Source organism: Hemiscyllium ocellatum, chromosome 28 (genome assembly GCF_020745735.1).
Source record: "Hemiscyllium ocellatum isolate sHemOce1 chromosome 28, sHemOce1.pat.X.cur, whole genome shotgun sequence".
NCBI classification, from domain to species: domain Eukaryota; kingdom Metazoa; phylum Chordata; class Chondrichthyes; order Orectolobiformes; family Hemiscylliidae; genus Hemiscyllium; species Hemiscyllium ocellatum.
In genome coordinates, this window is record NC_083428.1 from 24,452,034 (window position 1) to 24,470,853 (window position 18,820).

Sequence of the window (18,820 nt, forward strand, 5' to 3'; positions counted from 1 at the left end):
TGCAATGTAGTATAGTCCTCTAACCTATGTGACAACTACTACTTTAATCAATATGAAGTAAGCCTAATCTAGGGATCGTCCAAACTTTCGCCGGACTGAGTATCAGTTTGGAATGAAGAATAAGTGAGCAATAGTGTCCTGCCTTTTTCCACTATGCATGGAAGATTTGGACTGTATGTTAACATCACGCAAATAACTTAACCAATTTTACTTGAGTTGCTTTGGAGGCTTATGTAGCTAAGATGGGACAAAACACCAGTCATTGAGGGATATTCATGTGCCAGAGTGGAATCTCGTTCTACCCAGCCTTTAGGCTGCATTTTATAAATGAACACACTTGCACAAAGTATTTTAACGAGCTTTTGTATGTACTGAATTTAAGATAATTTTCCCAGGTGTCGGAGAACGTGCTTCAACGCCACACAAGGCACAGTAGTGATATAGCGCTGGTGTCCCTGCTGTTAGGCTAATACTGTTCACTGGAACAAGACCCACTGTCTCCAGAAGTGTGTAACAATGTATCTGAACAGGTTGATCAGAAAACGGAGGAAGAAGTTACACCACGTCAGCTCGATGGAGTCGTCAGAACTCGAAACATTAGCTTGCTCTCTCTCCGTGGATGCTACCTGACCCGCTGTGATTTGTAGCATATTTTCTCTGTATCTTCAATTCCACCCACCAGTCCCGTACAATGGATTCACCCGGGATCCCCCCGCCCACTCTACCCCCATGGATTGGCCCAATGGGCCCCAGAGGATGATGGGTGATTTGGAGTCACGTGGTGGCTGGTGTCGGTCATCCGGGTGTGAAAGGAGTCGCGGCGCCCGGTTCACAATGTGGGACGACAAGGCGGTGGAGGCGATCGGGCGGATCTTGGTGGATGTGTCGAGGCCGCTGAAGGAGCGTTTCCGTGCGCTTTTCACCCTCCGGAACCTGGGCGGCCCGCTGGCTATCGAGTGGATCTCCAGGGGCTTCGGGGACGAGTCGGCGCTGCTGAAGCACGAGTTGGCCTACTGCCTGGGCCAGATGCAGGACCAGCGGGCTATCCCCATCCTGACCCGGGTACTACAGGACCACAGCCAGGAGCCGATGGTCAGACACGAAGCAGGTGATGCATCGGCGCCCGACCGACCTTAAAAGCGCCGAGAGGCTCGAAATAGACCATTTAAAAGCTGTGTCTACGATTCTGATATCAAGCCTAAATACTTGTAGTTGCAGGAAATGTGGAATTTTATTTTAAAAGGCGCTGGCAAAGAACTAGATGATGTTTATTAGAATTTAGAACAAGGCCAGCCAATAACCCACCTAATTTCCAGAGACCAGCTGTCATTTAAAAAAATACTTTTATTGAGCAGTCATATTAAAGGGGCAGTAAACATGACTTTTTCCCAATTCTGTTCCAATTATTCCAAGCTTAATTCAAACATCGTCTGTGAGCGAAACAGCGTTGCTGTTAAGTAACTAATAAAATCATCAATTTAAAAATGAACCCTGCAGGAAAATGCTGCAAATATGGCTTCATGTAGATCTCTATCCCTTAGCTACGTCGATGTCTGCAGTCATTCAGCCAGTTCACAATCTGCTGCAACAGAAAAATGTCAGATCCATTTAATTGCATTTTATGCTGTTATTTCAGGTGAAGCACTGGGAGCTATTGGAAAACCAGAGGTCCTTGAAACATTGAGGTATTACTCACATGATCCAATAATAGAAGTAAGGATAGTTTAATTTCATTTCTTATGAATTAGTTAAAATGATCTTGAGACACAATCATCTCTGTCTTATTTCTATCTCTGTATCATTACCCAACAGCATCCCTACCTCTTATCTGCAGCTGAAACTGCATCCTTGCTCCCCTTGATCCTGACTTGACTATTTCACTCACTCGTAGAGTCACAGAGACATACAATGCATACAGACCCTTCCATCCAATTTGTCCATGCTGACTATATATTCTAAATTATTCAAGTTCCAGTTGCCAGCACTTGATCCATATCCCTCCAAACCCTTCCTATTGATATACCCATCCAGATGTTTTTTAAATGGCGTAATTGTGCCAGCCTCCTCTACTTCCTCTGACAACTCATTTCATGCACACAGTACCTGTTGCATAAAAAAGTTACCCCGGTCCCTTTTTAAATCTTTCCTCTGACACTCTAAACTTACACTCTCTAGTTCTGGACATCCCCAACCCAGGGAAAAGGCCTTGTCTATTTACCCTATCCATGCCCCTCATGATTTTTTAAACCTCTATAAGGTCACCCCTCAGTCTCCAATGCTCCAGGGAAAAAGAACCCCAGCCTATTCAGCCTCTCCAACCCTGGCACCATCCTTGTAAAATATTTCTGAACTCTCTCAAGTTTTACAACATCCTCCCTATAGGAGGGGGACCAGAATTGTATGCAATATTCCAAAAGTGGTCAAACCAATGTCCTTGCAGCCTCAATATGATCTTCCCACTCCTGTAGTCAATACTCTGACCAATAAAGGAAAGCATACCAAACGCTGCCTTCACTATCCTATCTACCTGCAACTCTACTTTCAAGGAACTATGATCCTGCACTTTAAGGTCTCTTTGTTCAGCAACACTCCCTAGGACCTTGCTATTAAGCGTATAAGTCCTGCCAAGATTTGCTTTCCCAAAATGCATCACCTCCCATTTAGATAAATTAAACTCCATCTGCCACTACTCAGCTCATTGGCCCATCTGATCAAGATCCCATTGTAATCTGAGGTAACCTTCTTCGCTGTCCACTACACCTCCAATTTTGGTGTCATCTGCAAACTTACTAAGTTTGCCTCCTATGTTCATATCCAAATCATTTATATAAATGATGAAAAGTAGTGGCCCCAGCACTGATCCTTGTGGCACTCCACTGGTCACAGGTGTCCAGTTTGAAAAGCAACTCTCCACCACCCACTGTCTTCTGCCTTTGAGTCAGTTCTGTATCCAAATGGCTAGTTCTCCTTGTATTCCATGAGATCTAACCTTGCTAACCAGTCTCCCATGGGGAATCTTGTCGAATGCCTTGCTGAAGTCCCTATAGATCACGTCTACCACTCTGCCTTCGTCAATCCTCTTTGTTACTTTTTTAAAAAACTCTACGTAGTTTGTGAGAAATAATTTCTCATGCACGAAGCCATGTTGACTATTTCCTAATCAGTCCTTGCTTTTCTAAATACATGTAAATCCTGTCCCTCAGGATTCCCACCATAAACATCAGTCTCATCTGGTGAGCCAGTGTTTTGATCTTTTTCCCCAAAGTTCCAAGACAATGCAACAACCTAAAAAAACAGTAATTACTGTTCTTGGAATTTGAAGAAATCATCTCCAACACCTAAGATACCTCAAAATAAGAGAAGCTCTTGTAGCCACAATTTTTTTCCTGTCCTCCATCTTCATTCCTGTTTACCTTTTTGCATTCTACTCTTCATAAGCTTGATGCTATCCAAAACTGACTGTGGCCTAACCTGCATAAAGTTCTGTATCCCCTTCACCCTATTTTTCGTTTTTAAAAAAAGTGCAATGATCTAGCTGACGTTTATGATAATTTAGAACTAATCTGCCATTAACCTAGTTAATTTTGAGGGCCAAGCCGTCGTATTAAAGAGACAGAAGAGCTGGAATGTTTTCAAATATTAAGCTTAGTTTAAAGCATCATCTGTGAGAGAAACAGTATGGCCATTAAATTGAAAAGTTGGCTCCCAATAAGTGAAGTAAAATCCTCTTCTCCCCTTTGGTCCCTTCAACCAACAAGACATAAAACGCTAAACCTTTTCTCTTTACACCTCTCATTTCTTCTTTAAAAGACTGTTTGCTTTTGCTCATCTATTCTCATGTCTCATTGTGCAACTGTAAAATTTATGGTGTTCGTGTACAGTATTTTGGAGTGTTTTATGTTTAAAGCACTATATATATGCAAGTTGTTACACTCATTTTTCTCTCCTTTTACTGGATTTCCAAAACTCGCTTCAAGATTGTTTTAAATTATAAATTTCCCTCTAATATTTTTCCTTTTCGTGACATGTTTTTCTCTGCTCCTATTAGGCCTTTGTTCAGTTCTGGCAGAGGGTACATGGAGTAAAAATCTGATGTGACATGGGTTTGAGGTAGGAGTATTCATTGGACATGAGACTCATTTGGTTCTCTACAAAAACTGCCAACCACTGTTCTAGATTACATCTATTGGAATTTAGAACTGGACCAGCCGGTAACCCAGTTAATTTCTTGTAGAAACTAGAAAAGAGGGGTAGAACACTCCTCGTATTTCCCCAATGCATCTCCAGCTCTTAAGCTTTGAAAGATTGGTCACCTCTGATCTTGAAATGTCAGAAAATGCTAACAAAAGCAAACCAAGTCCAGGATTTATCATGAAGGCAAATGGAAGCCTTTCAACAACAAAAGCAAACAATTAAGAGATGAAAAATAATTGGATGAACATCTAATTTGTTAGAAGTTGGAAATCCAGAGTGGGAGAAACTAACAGTGTTATATCAGTTTATATTAATCCATTGCTTTCATTGCTTTCGAGCCATTATAATGAAAAGGTTAAGTTGGAATTAAATAATCTTTATCTAAAATATTCTCCTGGTTTCCCTATTTATCACTCCCCTTAAAAAGTATTATTTTGCTTAATCAATTCTACTTATAGGTGTACAACAGGCTTCCGAAGTGTGACAAAGATCTGCTAGTCTAACAGCTTTCTCCTTTATGTTTGGGATTATGCTGAAAGTTATTGATTTCTGTATCTATCTTCAGGTTACTACAGTGCATAATTTCCAAATTACTGTGTTCAGATTGGATGAGCCAAGGTAATGAAGGAACCTTCACAGTTGCCTTCAGACTGGAGTGAAAAATTCAAGTCTCCATTCTCTCTTCAGAATGCTAAATGATAACAGTAGTGTACAGATTTCAGTTTCCAGAAAAATCTTCATGATGTAATTCGATTTCAAATGTGTTTGTATCTGGTCTAAATGTGAAATGCAGTTACATCTCCAGAATTTGGGAAAGTTGTTACTAGCCAAGGCAATGGTAGTAAGTTTCTTTAACAGCAATGTGGCTTTCAAAAATAAGTCTTAATTGGAAGATTTCGACAAGTTCTTTTGCAGTCCTATCAGGCAGTAAGGAATTGACATTTCTGTTCAACACCACAAGGTTTGGCAGATAACTTTTAAATATAACAGCAAAGAGGTGCAGTTGTTTTATACAACATTGGTCAGATTGGATACCAAGTCTGCTTTGCTTTTCCCATTTTTTATGGACAAGATCATATCCCCTCAAAACATGTCAAGGACCCTAATTTTTTTCTTATTTTAAGGACAAGTGCCAGGTGTTGCATTCCTGATGCAATTTGATTGGTCATGCTATCAGGCTTGAAGCAAAACACATTTTATTCATATACTATAGTTAAAATGCAGACAAAATAAAAATATTGGCTTAACTGTTACCCTATTGAAATATTTTAAAGTAATAAACTGCTTATTAACTGTTCTCATATAGTAACATCCATAAGCATACCCCTGGCAAAGGCAAATTCAATAAAATAGATGGTCTCGCATGCAATATTAGCAGCAGCAAGAGAACTTTGGTCTTTGCTACAGCTAAAACCTTAAGGATGGATCAGTGGTTAGCACTGTTGCCTCGATGCCAGGGACACAGGTTCGATTTTAGCCTTGGGTGACTCTTTTGTGTGGAGTTTGCAAATTCTGTCCATATCTTTGTGGTTTTCTGCAGGCTGCCCTGGCTTCCTGTCACAATCCAAAGATGTGCAGGATAGGTGGATTGTCCGTGCTAAATTGCCTGTAGTTTCAAGGGATGTGCAGGCTGCGTGGATTAGCCATGGGAAATGCAGGTTTACAGAAGTAAGGGGTGGGTTTGGATGGGATGCTATTGAGAGAGTCAATGTGGATTTGATCGCCAAATGGCCTGCTTCCACCTGGAGGGGATTCTGTGATTCTAAGAGGTGTAGCAGTTGAGGTTGTGAAAGCTGCTACTGAAAGCTAAAACTAAAATCCTGTTTCTATGGGAGGTTGGACCACCCATTCAGGCTGCTTCTGTTGTTCCAATGTTTATTAAAAGGTCCCTGTTTACTTTGTTGACTTGAAGCAGACTGATTGTCACCTCTGTCTCAACCTCTCTTTGCTTAAAAAAAGGACAACCTGCATCTTTTATAGCCATAGTATTGTCCCATATATTTAAAATGTTTATGGTGTTACTTTCCCTTTTGGAAAGTGTGCTGATTATCATTCCCAATGACTCCTGGGGTCACCTCAAAAGCTTTAATCAAAGCAAGCAAAATACTTGATTTATGTGTTTGGAGTCAAGTTAACAAGAACAGTTGCTTATTAAAAATAAGCAAATTCTAATTTCAGGTAAAGCTATGAAATATCAATGTATGGCTCTACTAGTTAAAACTTTTATCCCATTTTACAACCCTGACACATTTATACAGACAGAAAAATCCTTAGTTTTGTGAATGATGGGAAGCATTTCAATAGCACCAGTTCATTGTTTGTTAAAATATACATTTTGGCATATCAGGACTTTCTATTCTTTGGATTTCCTTTCTCCAGGTTCTTTTACTTCTTTATAGAAGACACAGGCTGATTGTAACACTAATTACAAAGTCTTTTAGTGTTGGGGAAAATAAATCTTTTGCTGAATTGTTTAAAACAAAATAGTCAGGAGAGGAGACGTTGAGCAATTAACCAGCTTTATCATGACCATGGGGAATATGTCTTTGTTCGAAGAAGTCTCCGACACATTCCGATGAAGTGCAGGATATTAAAGGTTATATAGTATGTTCCAAACCCACTGCCCATTAATTACGCAACTTTGGGGCAGTCGTAAGGTCTACCTACATTGTCCAGACCTACATTTCGTAATGTCTACAAAACTGAATGTTATCTTATATCGCAGGTTTAGCTAGGCAGGATTATGAGCAAGCTAAGGCAACTTTCCCAGCATTTGCTCCAGTCGCGTTATATCTGGACATTGTTGGTAAGCAGCTGATAAGCAGATACAATAGGTTGTTGCAAAGAGAAGAATGGCTCCATGCAAAGAGAGGAATTTGTTTATCAGGTATCGACACAGCTGCAAGGCCAACCATCTCCTGCACGCATGGGAAAAAAGACTTTTAGCAGGGCAGGCACTGAATGTAAAACAAAATGTTCTCCAGGCTTTATTATGTGACAAAAATGGCTGCCATGATCCTAACAATTCTTGCACACTTAGTTACTGCCTACAGCAGCCTCAGGTTTTTTTTTGAGGGATACACACCACCTGCCCTTCCAGTGGTCCAAAGACACTGTGTCAAGCTGTTCAAGAACCAATCCGATGTTGTCAAATTGATGACCTTTGGCAAGCACAATTGGTCATGATTGAAGGAACCAATCAAACCAGTTGTTGGCTAAATGGTAGTCATATGTGCACACACTCCGATGCTAGTCTCTCAAACATCAATTTCCATTGCTTGAACAAAGCAGCAGTTTAAGCACCACACAATGAGTTTCAGTAACTTCTTATATGTCCAGCAATTTTTACCATAGACTTAAAACGGTTCTTTTTTTCCATCTTAGTCCACAACTAAAAACATAAGAAATAAACTAACTGCCTTAACAATAGGAAAATTGAAGTTTAGATTCAGAAGGAGAAAATAGAATGAATGCAGACAATTAAGATGAGATTTGTGAAAACAAAGGCTGTGTTCACCACATAGAGTGGATTAGACCAGTTAACAGGTGTATTGTCATCAGCATTGAATTCAGTTGTTGAACCCATAGGATCTCAATCTTCAGGTAATGTTGGAGGCTGAATGGAAAGTGAAAAAAAATGAGTTTGTGTGTGAGCAAGGATACACAGCATGCAGAATACCCATGTAAATGTATATTCAATTTTCTGTCTAATTTTGAATTTTAAACAGTTTGTTTTTATTTTAGGAATGAGCAACTACAAAATCATGGCCTCCAACATAATAGTTAAATATTAGGTTAACTGTTAACTACCCACTGCAGAAAATTATTGTCCAAACAGTAATATACTCAATCACTCATGAGGTTCTGGTGAAGCCAAGAACACACAGCGGTTTATGTTGGATTTTGGAGGCTCTGGTTTTTGATCCATTTTGGTAACTTCACAGTCTGGTTAGGTGGCTCTCCTATACTTTATTTTAATGGTTTATTTGTATTAAAATGTTTAGGTTGCTGAAACTTGCCAGCTGGCAGTTAAACGAATTGAATGGCTTCAGAACAATAAAGACCAGAATGAAAGCCAATACTGTTCAATTGATCCTGCTCCCCCAGCTCTGGAGAAAGATCCTAAGAAATTAAGAGAAGCTCTCCTAGATGAATCCTTGCCCTTGTTTGACAGATACAGAGCAATGTTTGCCCTGCGGAATATTGGAAGTAAAGAAGCAGTCTTGGCATTAGGAGATGGTATGTATTTTATTGAGACTTTTACATTAGGCAATTGATTACAGTAGAATTTGATTTTGGCACATCATAGTAAAATTGTGAATTGTTTTTGAGCTTTTAAATCACAATGTTGTAAGTTCAAGCCTCTTTCTTTATTAATATGTGAGATGTAGCTGATGCTGTTTAGGATAGAGAGCCAGCCCTTTAGGGCGGCACGGTGGCACAGTGGTTAGCACTGCTGCCTCACAGCGCCAGGGACCTGGGTTCAATTCCTGCCTCAGGCGACTGACTGTGTGGAGTTTGCACGTTCTCCCCGTGTCTGCGTGGGTTTCCTCCGGGTGCTCCGGTTTCCTCCCACAGTCCAAAGATATGCAGGTTAGGTGAATTGTCCATAGTGTTAGGTAAAGGGGTAAATGTAGGGGTATGGGTGGGTTGCGCTTCGGCGGGTCGGTGTGGACTTGTTGGGCCGAAGGGCCTGTTTCCACACTGTAAGTAATCTAAAAAATGTGGGTGAGCTACTATCTTGAACTACTGTGGACTTTGGTTTGTAGGTACGTCCACAGTGCATTTGAAAGGAAGTTCCAGGATTTTGAATCGATGATCGTGAAAGAGCAGCAATATATGCCTTGGCAGACACCTTGGAGGTGATGGTATTCCCACCAATCTGTTCTTCTCCTTCCAGGTGGTGATGGTTGTGGATTAGGGCAGTGTCAAAGGAGTCTGGATTTGTTGCTCCAATGTATCTTATAGAAGTACACAGTGCTCCCACTGTGCTTTGGTACTGGACGGAATGAATGTTGAGGGTACTGAATAGAGTGCCATGCTGCTTGGTCCTGGGTAGTGTTCAGCTGCTTCAGTGTTGTTCAAGTTGCTCTCCCCCAGATTAGGAAAGACAGTTGCATTGCACGCAAGTTTCATGCCTTGCTGATAATAGACAGGCAGTGGTGTGAATTACCCAGAGGATTCCTTGCCTTTTACCCACTCTTGTAACCATAGCATTTATATCACAGACACAGTTCAATTTCTGGTAACTTTCCATGATGTTTGTGGATGATTCAGTGATGGTAATACCATTGGAAGGACCCTTCAAGTTTCACTTGCATATGCTAGGTGAAGCATATATTAATACTCAGTGTACTTTATTGCAGATAAGAGAAAAAGGCGTGCACAATGCCTGTTCCATCTCAACAAAATAGATGACAGCCCTGACCAATGGGAGTCATCTTGCCTGGTTTAAAATTTAAACCAGCCCGGAATGTTAACTGATTCAGTATTAATGAGCGCATTCTCCATGGCAACAGATCTACAATGAGTTCACTTGCCAACCAATCACCAGTCTTCTCTCATGCAGTCCGAGTGTTGGTTTCTGGCTTGAATTTATATTCTTGTGAATTGTCGTGATGAATGTGAGTCAAAAATCTTAAACCATGCTCAAGTTCTCTACTAACGAATAATTATATATCAGGAAGTTGGCTTATAGCTTAATCAGTAGATTTTCCAGTCTTAATTTTGCCAGATCTTTTCGAAGTATTTGCTATTTTGATTTGCATTTGGGTGAAGATATTTCATCTTATGTATATTTCCCTCAGGTTTGCAGTGTGAAAGTGCCTTGTTTCGTCACGAAATTGGCTATGTCTTTGGCCAAATGCAGCATGATGCCAGTATTCCACAACTTATAACTGCATTGAAAAAACTGGATGAAAATCCCATGGTCCGTCATGAGTGCGCAGAAGCTTTAGGATCGATTGCCAAAGAACCATGTGTGGAAATATTGAAAGAATATCTACATGATGAAGAACGTGTTGTGAAGGAGAGTTGTGAGGTAGCACTGGACATGCTTGAATACGAAAATAGTCCAGAGTTTCAGTATGCAGATACATTGATTAAATTGCAAAAAACGGAGTCCGGGAATAGAACATTGCCTTAATGGAGTTTCTTGAACTGTTGAAAGATTGTCAAAACTTGATGTTGAGTGCACTAATCACAGATGTTATTTTCTTCTGTGCTGAAGTTGTGCATTTTCTGATGCCACTTTCCCCTATGTTGTTTAATTCCAAGTAATGTAGAATATGTAATGAGATACATCATGCTTTATTTATTTTGTACATATGACAAATTAATATTTAACAAAATGCTTGATTCAAGTTTAGTCTTCTAAAACATCACTTTGGATTTCATTTAAGTATTATTACCTGCTAGCTTCAGGCTATTTAGGATGTCAAATCTTATCACACCAGCAATATTGTGTAAATTAGTAAGTGAACACCAGATTTGTCATGACTTGGTAAGAGCATGATCCCTCCATCAGTTTAAAAATTTTTTTAAAAATGATTTAAAATCTTTAGTGCTGGAAATATTCAAGTTGGGACGGCATTCACTGATTATTTTTAAGATTTCTGCTTCTTTCACATTTCAAACATTTATGGTATTTTTGTTTTGGTTTAAACTTAGTTAATCCAGTTGATTAGGGAAGTACTATAAGTTACATGATTTTGACGATTAAATATTGTATGGCTGGGTTTGTCGAATATAAACTTGTCTTCACTAAAGAAATTTAACAAAATAAACCAGTCGCTTGGTGTTTTATCTTGACTGTTTATAATTATTTAAAATTGAATTTGCTTATATCTTAATTATATATATCAGAGCTCTGGACATGCACTAACCATCGAGTGTATGCCGAGCTGACAGTCCACATGGTACAATGAAGTGCTAACATTTTAGAGCTGTGTTGCTGTTGTAGGAAGTTGGTATAGAGGTCACGTCAAATACTTCCTCTGTACTGGAACTATTCTATGAGATACTATTGGCAGCCCTGGTTTCAGAAGAATAGCTTCCTGTGCCTTCAGTTGTTTTTGGCTTGCCCCATTATATTCAAATAATCCCAGATGAGGGTATCTTTAATTAACCTCCGTCGTGTATATCTGCTAAACTGAGGAGCTGTTATGATGCAGTGTTTGTATTTCTACCTTGGAGGTCTGAATTCAATCACACCTGTGAGGTCTGTAATACTTTTTTGAGGTTATTTAGAAGTATTCATATCTGTTAAACCCATCTTTGATGCAAGTAGAATTTAGTGTGGCTTTTATGCATCAAATATTTATTTGGGGTGAGTTAGTTGGTGGGCTTCAAAATATTCAGCAACCTTTCATTATGTGCTATAATTAAAAGCATTAAAGAGGGACTATATACATGTAAAACACCTTAAGTAAGGTGCTATTTTTGAAAAGGAAAATATAGCAGTTTCATTGTTTGAATAGTCATGTCATGATAATAAACTTCATCTGATTTCAATACCTGAAGCCTTCATAAAGTAAAGTGCCTTAAAAAAGAGATCAATGCTGACCATAGATTGAAGCAACCTTTGCGAAATTGTAGGTATGAGACACCTCTCTGCATTAAATGTACCACTCCATCCAAAGACAATGAATCCAGACAATCAAGTGAGCAAGAAGGTATTTATAACCTGTTTAATTCACACATGTTCACATTGGGGAGATGAAAGCCTTGTTTTCCCCACCTTGGAAAACAGTGAGAAGTTCCAGGGATGTATAAATGGACTTGTACAAGCAGCTGCTTGGGGTAGCAGAGCAGTGACCAGAAAAAATGGATTCCAATTCCTCCCCTCCCCCCAACACCGCCAACCCTGATAGTTTATCTATCCTGACTTTTCAGTTAATATCTTGACTGATCAGATCACCCTTAATCTTTTAAATTCTAGAGAAAACAGGCCTAATTTGTATAACCATTCCTCATGACTTGATCCCTGAAGGCCATCTATCATTCTTGTAAACCTATGTTATACTTCCTCCAAGATCAGTATATCTACCTGAAGATGCAGTGCACAGATCAGCTCACAGTACTCCCAAGTGGGGCCTAACCAAACAGCAGTTGAAAAAAGTGACCAATTTTCCCTCCTTACCTGATCATAACATCATTTAATAGTAAATATTTTTTTTCAGCAATCATTTCAGTTTTCCTCTTCCTCAGTCTGACTCTTTTTCCTTTTCAGGCATAAACTTATTTTTTCATCAAAGCTATTGCAGAAACTACCTCCATCAGCAATTTTACCTCACTTATTTTGTCTAATAATATTGCTACAAAATAAAAAAAATACTGCTGTAAAGAAACTTCTGACGACACAAGATTGTATTCCTCACCCACCCTTGACTAAGAGGAAATAAACTTGCTTTACTAGTTTTGGATCGTCACATGTATCTAATGAGATTAACTGCAGTTATATTTACAGTAGCAACGCAGTGTTCTCCATAAAACACTTGTCAGCTCACCTCCCTGTACTCCATTTCAAAGTCCATTCATGTTCCAGTTCTACGCAACCTGCATTCTCCCTTGCAGGCCTACTGTGACTCTTTCAGTTGGCTTCTGCTCAATTTCAAAGCAGTATATATGAGTTTTAAAATATGGTAAAGCAGCATTGTGGAAGATTTACTAGTCTTCATTTAAAGCAGAAATAACAAAAGTATGCACTATTTTTCTACCTGTACTGTGATATCTTTTACTTCAATTTTTTTATTATTTGCCCTTGTATGTATTTATAATCATTATAAATCATTAAGGTTTCAATCATACATATGCATCTCAATTTTGATTAAGTTTGCTAATGTATACATTGAACAATATTGGATGTAATTTTGCCTTTGATAGTCACTTCTGATCTCTCTGGATCAACTGCTTTTGACCACAATTCACTTGATGCAGTATTCAAAGTCTCAATTATTTTATTCTTAACATCATAAAATTAACAATTATTCTGGGGTAATCAACTTTATTTTGAGATTTCCAAAGGGGTAATTTTTGTCCTTATTCAAAGTAACAGTTGCCTACAAAAATTGATTCAATAAAGGAATACTGGTTAAAAGCTATTCTTTGTCAGTAAAGTTGTAAATTGTTCCAAAATCAGGCTGGTGTGTCAAATTACAAAACAGCTGACCATATTCAATATTGCAAATTTTATGTGTGGCATTTAGGCTTCACAAGAGTCATTTCCCATTCCTTATCATCTCAATCTATGAACATAGCCTTTTCACCTTCATGCTTATGTAGTTTTTTAAACACACTTCACTACTACCCCATGCCTCAACTACTCTTTAAAGAAACTCTTTGCAGCTGCTCAGCTCAGTCAGTAAAGAGTATATTTTTCTGCATTCCTTTTTGGTTAATTTATTGTACCCAATTGAGTCATATTGGACATGGCAAACTCATGCTACCTCAAAGTCCACTGCAGCACCTGAATTTCGCAGCTTTGAACTCCTAGAATCATGGAATCTCTACATTGCAGAAAGAAGCCATTTGACCTATCGAGTCTGCACCGACCCTCTGCGCACTCCATCCGGTCCCCCACACTAGTCCTGTAACTCTGTATTTACCATGGCTAATACACGTAACATGCAAATACCTGGACACTACAGGGCAATTTAGCACAGCCAATTCACCTAACTTGCGTATCTTCGGACTGTGGGAGGAAACTGGAGCAGCCAATGGAAACCTACACAGAACGTGTCCATACACAGTCACCCAAGGTTGGAATTATGCCTGGGTCCTTGGTGCTATGAGGCAGGAGTGCTAACCACTGAGCCACAGTGTCACCAACAGCATCAATGAGTAAATAGTGTTTTACTGAGCCACTTAGATGAGCGTCTATGTAATTCTTAACTACAACTGACCACCTTTCAGGTCAGAAGAAGATTAAAATTGAAAACCAAAACTTTTAGCACTAGTTGTCCATCATTTGGGAATTTAAGCAGCTGTACATGGTTATGGCATGAGATAACATAATACAATTAACATTGTAAAATTTTGTCTGACCATACTTCTGTAAATGTAATCAAATATACAGTAAAGGGGAAAAATAAATGGACTTGTATTTGGATAATGAAAGACTTAAATAAGGAAAGCTGCAAAATAAATACATACCTAGGTACATGGAAAATACATGATTTTGCCCCCCAATTCTAGGTATACAGTGTCACTGTTCTATCTGCTTGTCATGTGACTGCCATCAGGCTATATCACTTCCAGACCAAAAAAAAGTGTACTGTTCTGCTATTTGGGCATTTTTCAACATGAATTGGCTATAATGTGATTGAAAAATTTAGACCATTATTTGTAGAACACGAATGTTTGTTTACCTGTATTGGCTGTAATCTGATTCCGGCCCCATTGGTTTAAATGGTGCTGCTGTTATGTGATTTTCTTGTAATGGGGGATTGCAACAGATTGTACCTTGATTCCTTTGTGACACCTTTTTAACCTCTTAAGCTGTTAGGGAATATTCAATTAGATTTTAGATGGAGTTCAGACTTTGGCATTTATTAGCACAAGAACACATCCCTTAAAGATTTAAAGTTTGCACATTATCGGTTCAATTATTAGATGTGCCTTAAAATCTAAACCAACAATTTTAACTTTTATATCCATTGATAGTTCATAGCCTACTTAGAAAGATGAATACACTATGTGCAGAATTTCTGTGAAGTATTTCTCTTACAGATTCTTCCAGAATTTGTCTTTAGTGTTTGCTACTGCTATAGATTTTGAGTTTCTGGGATTTCATATCCTTCTGTTCAATGTATCAAAATTATATTTGCTGACCTTTGACTAAAGTATTATAGCTAAAATGCAGATAGACTTCATTTCTGTGATTTCACATTATGGGTAAATTGTGCAAACTAATTAGAGATGACTCGCAAATGAGTAGAAGTGTCTCATTAGTTTCTTTAAGAGCTTTCACCTATGAATCTATTTAATACCATTGTGGGAATGGAAACTGTGAAGGATTAAGAACAGCAGGGGATAAAGCACATGATTTATTAAAGCCTGAGAGAAGAATTGGCTGCAGCACAAGGTTTAATCTGCAGAATATGAATTTAACAATGCTACCTCTTTTGTAATTCACAAGACAGCTGGAAGGTGAAGTGATAGAAAATACATGAACATTTGTTCACACATAGATCACCAAAAATATGTCTAATCTGCTAGATGCAGTAGAACACCCTTCGTCCACTGGAGAGGAGATTGTGTACAGGGATTATAAACCTCCTTCAAGAGATGCCATTCATCTTCCTAAACATGTTATATATTTATTCATGGCGGCTGTAATTGTTGTGGCTGTAGCATATGCTATTGTAGGACATCTTATCAAGGACTTGTTTCATGATTTTGCAGGTAAGTGTCATTTTAAGATTGCCTCTAATTATAAACAATGAAATGAAGAAGCAGCTCAGGAATCTGTGAGACGTTTTTCAAAATGTCATTTTAAATTTATCATGAGTAGAGCAGAGATGAAAAGCAGAGATCTGGAGAACTGTAAATGTCAGCCTAATGCCAATAGTGGGAAAACTTCCAGAGATCATAACTGGGGACAAAATTAATTTTCATTTGGAAAACATGACAGTCAGTATAAATATGTTAAAGATAAATTGTGTCTAACAAATTTGATTGAGGTCTTTAATGAAATAACATAGCAAGTTGATGAAGGTAGTAGCGAAACATTTCAGTTAATTTGAGAGGGGTGTAACAATAGGATTAAACATTAGGGAGGAAAGCAAGGTGCACAGATAGACACCAAAAAAAAAGTTCAAAAGTAGGAGGGATCAGAAGGGTTACACCCAAAACGTTGACTTCGCCACCTTTTGATGTTACCTGTGTTCTTCCAGCCTCCTGATTGTGTACCTTGGATTCCAGCATCTGCAGTTTTTTTGTTTCTAACCTGGAATCAGACAAGTGGCCAATGTGGGGCAACCTAAGATTAGTTTGGAGAAGGTTGGCATAAATGCATGTAATGTGATAAATAAATCTGGTGTGTTCCAGGCAAAACTCACCATGTGAGGCTGTAATATAGTGGCAACAACAAAGATCAGGCTCAAAGAAGGAAGAATTGTGAATCTAATATTACAGGTTATAAGACATTTGTAAAAGAAACAAGGAGGGGAAAAAAGAAAGTGGCATTTTGATGCATAGATGGTGCAGGTGTGGGGGGAGGGGGTTGAGGACAACATCTAGTTGGTCCATATTAAGGAGCAATTGAAAGATTTATGTTTAGTATGGCTGCTATACACCACCACATAGAAGAAGGCAGAGGTACAAATATATAGCCAAGGTACAGGAAAATGGAAGCACTACAGAATAATGTTTGTTGGGAATATCAATGATCCTAATATAGACTTGGAGGTGGTGGTGTAGTGATAACATCAGTGGACAAGTAATCCAGAATTCCAGTCTAGTGTTCTGGGATCATGGGTTTGAATCCCAATCCCAATAAATCTAGCCTAATGACAACCATATAACCACTGTCAATTATCCTACAAACCCACTTTGTTCACTAATGTCCATTAGGGAAGGAAATCTGGCTGAAATGTAACTCCAGCACCACAACAGCTTGCTTGACTCCTGACTGCCTTTTGGAAAATTAAGGATAGGTAACAAATGCTGGCCTGAATGACTAAAAGACAGTAGCAATGTAAAAGGTAAAGCTGTAGAGAATTTCCTGAAATCCTGTTTCTTGATCATTCCAATCCAATGATAGAGAAAGCAGTGCTGCATCTAGTTCTGGGAGAGTCAAGGGCCACAAGGTATAATCCTAGAATAAAAGCTCCCACATTTAAGAAAGAGATGAAGTGGATTTTTTTTCTCTCAGAAGATAATGAATATGTGGATTTCTTTACTGTACAGGATATCAAGCTTGGGGTTGTTAAGTGTATTCAAGGCTAAGGTAGATATATTTTTAATCAGTGATGGAATCGAGGCTAATGGGGAAAAGGCATGAAAGAGGTGCAAAGTGTTATTAGATCAGCCATGATCTTATTGAATGATGGGACAGACTGGATGGGCTGAATGGCCCTATTTTCAATGGTCCAATCAAGGACAATCTATTGATTCAATAAATTTACTATAATACAGTGATGGGGAAACCACTGTCATATTTAGACAACAACAGGATCAAATCAAGCAGTATTGGGATTGGCCTCTCCAGATTCTCATCTAATTCTGTCACAAATCTTGCCATAGCACATGTTGCCCAGACCTCTATTAGATGCCACCTTACATCATGAAGTAGAAAAAAGTCAGTTCCCAGTATATGGCTTATATTCTGCTAGACTGATGAATTGTTCAGGCTTTTGGTTCTTTGCTGATGTGACATTCCTCTGGAGATATTACCTGTAGAAATTCAGAGGCTAGAATTGCCTACATAGATGAAAACACAAGGCTCAACAAACTCAAAGCTTCGCTGTTGGATTTGGAGTGGACAGAAATAGAAAGAGACACTTTTCCATATTCCTTTTGTTTCATTCTGGTTAACAAGCAATTTGCCCCGTTTTTACATAATTGCACTAAAGGTAGTTGCTCGCAGGTGACTGGCACTTAAAGTGCAAAGTCTTGGTCCCAAATAAGGCACCAGGGTAATTTGTGAAGTGGTTAGATTCACACACATCTGAACTGAAATATTTGTAACAAGATAGGTGTCAGTAGAATTTAATTTATACAATGTCTAATAAACATTGAGTCAATATCAGAGAAGAATTCTCATTGTTTTTGAAGTTAATCCTTGATATTCATGAGTGTGAAAATCCACAGAGCCTTCAAAGTACAGGATATCTATTTGTAGTTCACCTTGGGACTTCCAGAAATTGCAAAATGCTCTGTTAGGCATGTTTGAAACCACAATGTCAACTTATAAAAGTTTAACAAATGAAACAAGTTGATGAACATTATTATTTGATATAGCACATCCTCATAACAATTGTTTATTGATAATACTATTGAGATGTACAGGCGATCGGCATTGTTAGATTAAGGACAACAATCACAGTGGCACTGTCCCTATCTTTAGGCCAGAAAATCAGTGAGTTTAATTCCCATCCATCCTGGAGGTATGCCATATTACATCTGAAAAGGTTGATTTAAAATATATTTGAAGAGAATCATCTCGGACACCTGGGTAATACTTAGGAGGTAATAGTCGGGCTGCATCCTGTAAATAAAGTTATTAAGAAAAATAATTGTGCATTTCACCATCTGACTTGAATCCATGTAACAACAACTGTTCATCCTCTACCATAAAAATAAGTAACACCAAAGTATGTGGTAAATTTTAAATCTACCTTTGTGTCAACAGATTGGATCCTTGGACCAAATCCTGATCAAGACGACTGGCATTATGAAATTACAGATGAAGAAATAGTTGACCGGATTGAAGAAACAGAACTGGCTATAAAGGAAGACATGATGGATGATATCAATGTGATGGTTGATGTGCCTAAAATTTGTGTGATATCAAGTCAAAGAAATTCCTTTGCCATCACATAAACACACAACGCAACTGAATACTTGGCAGGATATGCAGATAAGCAGAAAGATGTGTGACTTGCAACTTTAAGAAAAAAATGGA

The 18,820-nt window shown here is 38.5% G+C and overlaps 1 protein-coding gene across 1 annotated transcript; it reads left to right on the forward strand.

Moving 5' to 3' along the window:
• The first annotated feature begins 766 nt into the window (after positions 1-766).
• Positions 767-10,951, forward strand: dohh (deoxyhypusine hydroxylase/monooxygenase). Its single transcript, XM_060846175.1, has 4 exons — positions 767-1,108; positions 1,637-1,713; positions 8,199-8,433; positions 10,002-10,951. The coding sequence occupies exons 1-4, from the start codon at positions 835-837 to the stop codon at positions 10,337-10,339; spliced, it is 924 nt and encodes a 307-aa protein (XP_060702158.1). The 5' UTR covers positions 767-834; the 3' UTR covers positions 10,340-10,951.
• Positions 10,952-18,820: the final 7,869 nt, after the last annotated feature.

Excerpts from the sequence above, each read along its gene's own strand:
- dohh (XM_060846175.1), top strand. The coding sequence starts at position 835 with ATGTGGGACGACAAGGCGGTGGAGGCGATCGGGCGGATCTTGGTGGAT. Across the intron at positions 1,109-1,636 it reads GATGGTCAGACACGAAGCAG|GTGAAGCACTGGGAGCTATT; the intron begins GTGATGCATCGG and ends CTGTTATTTCAG. Across the intron at positions 8,434-10,001 it reads AGTCTTGGCATTAGGAGATG|GTTTGCAGTGTGAAAGTGCC; the intron begins GTATGTATTTTA and ends TATTTCCCTCAG.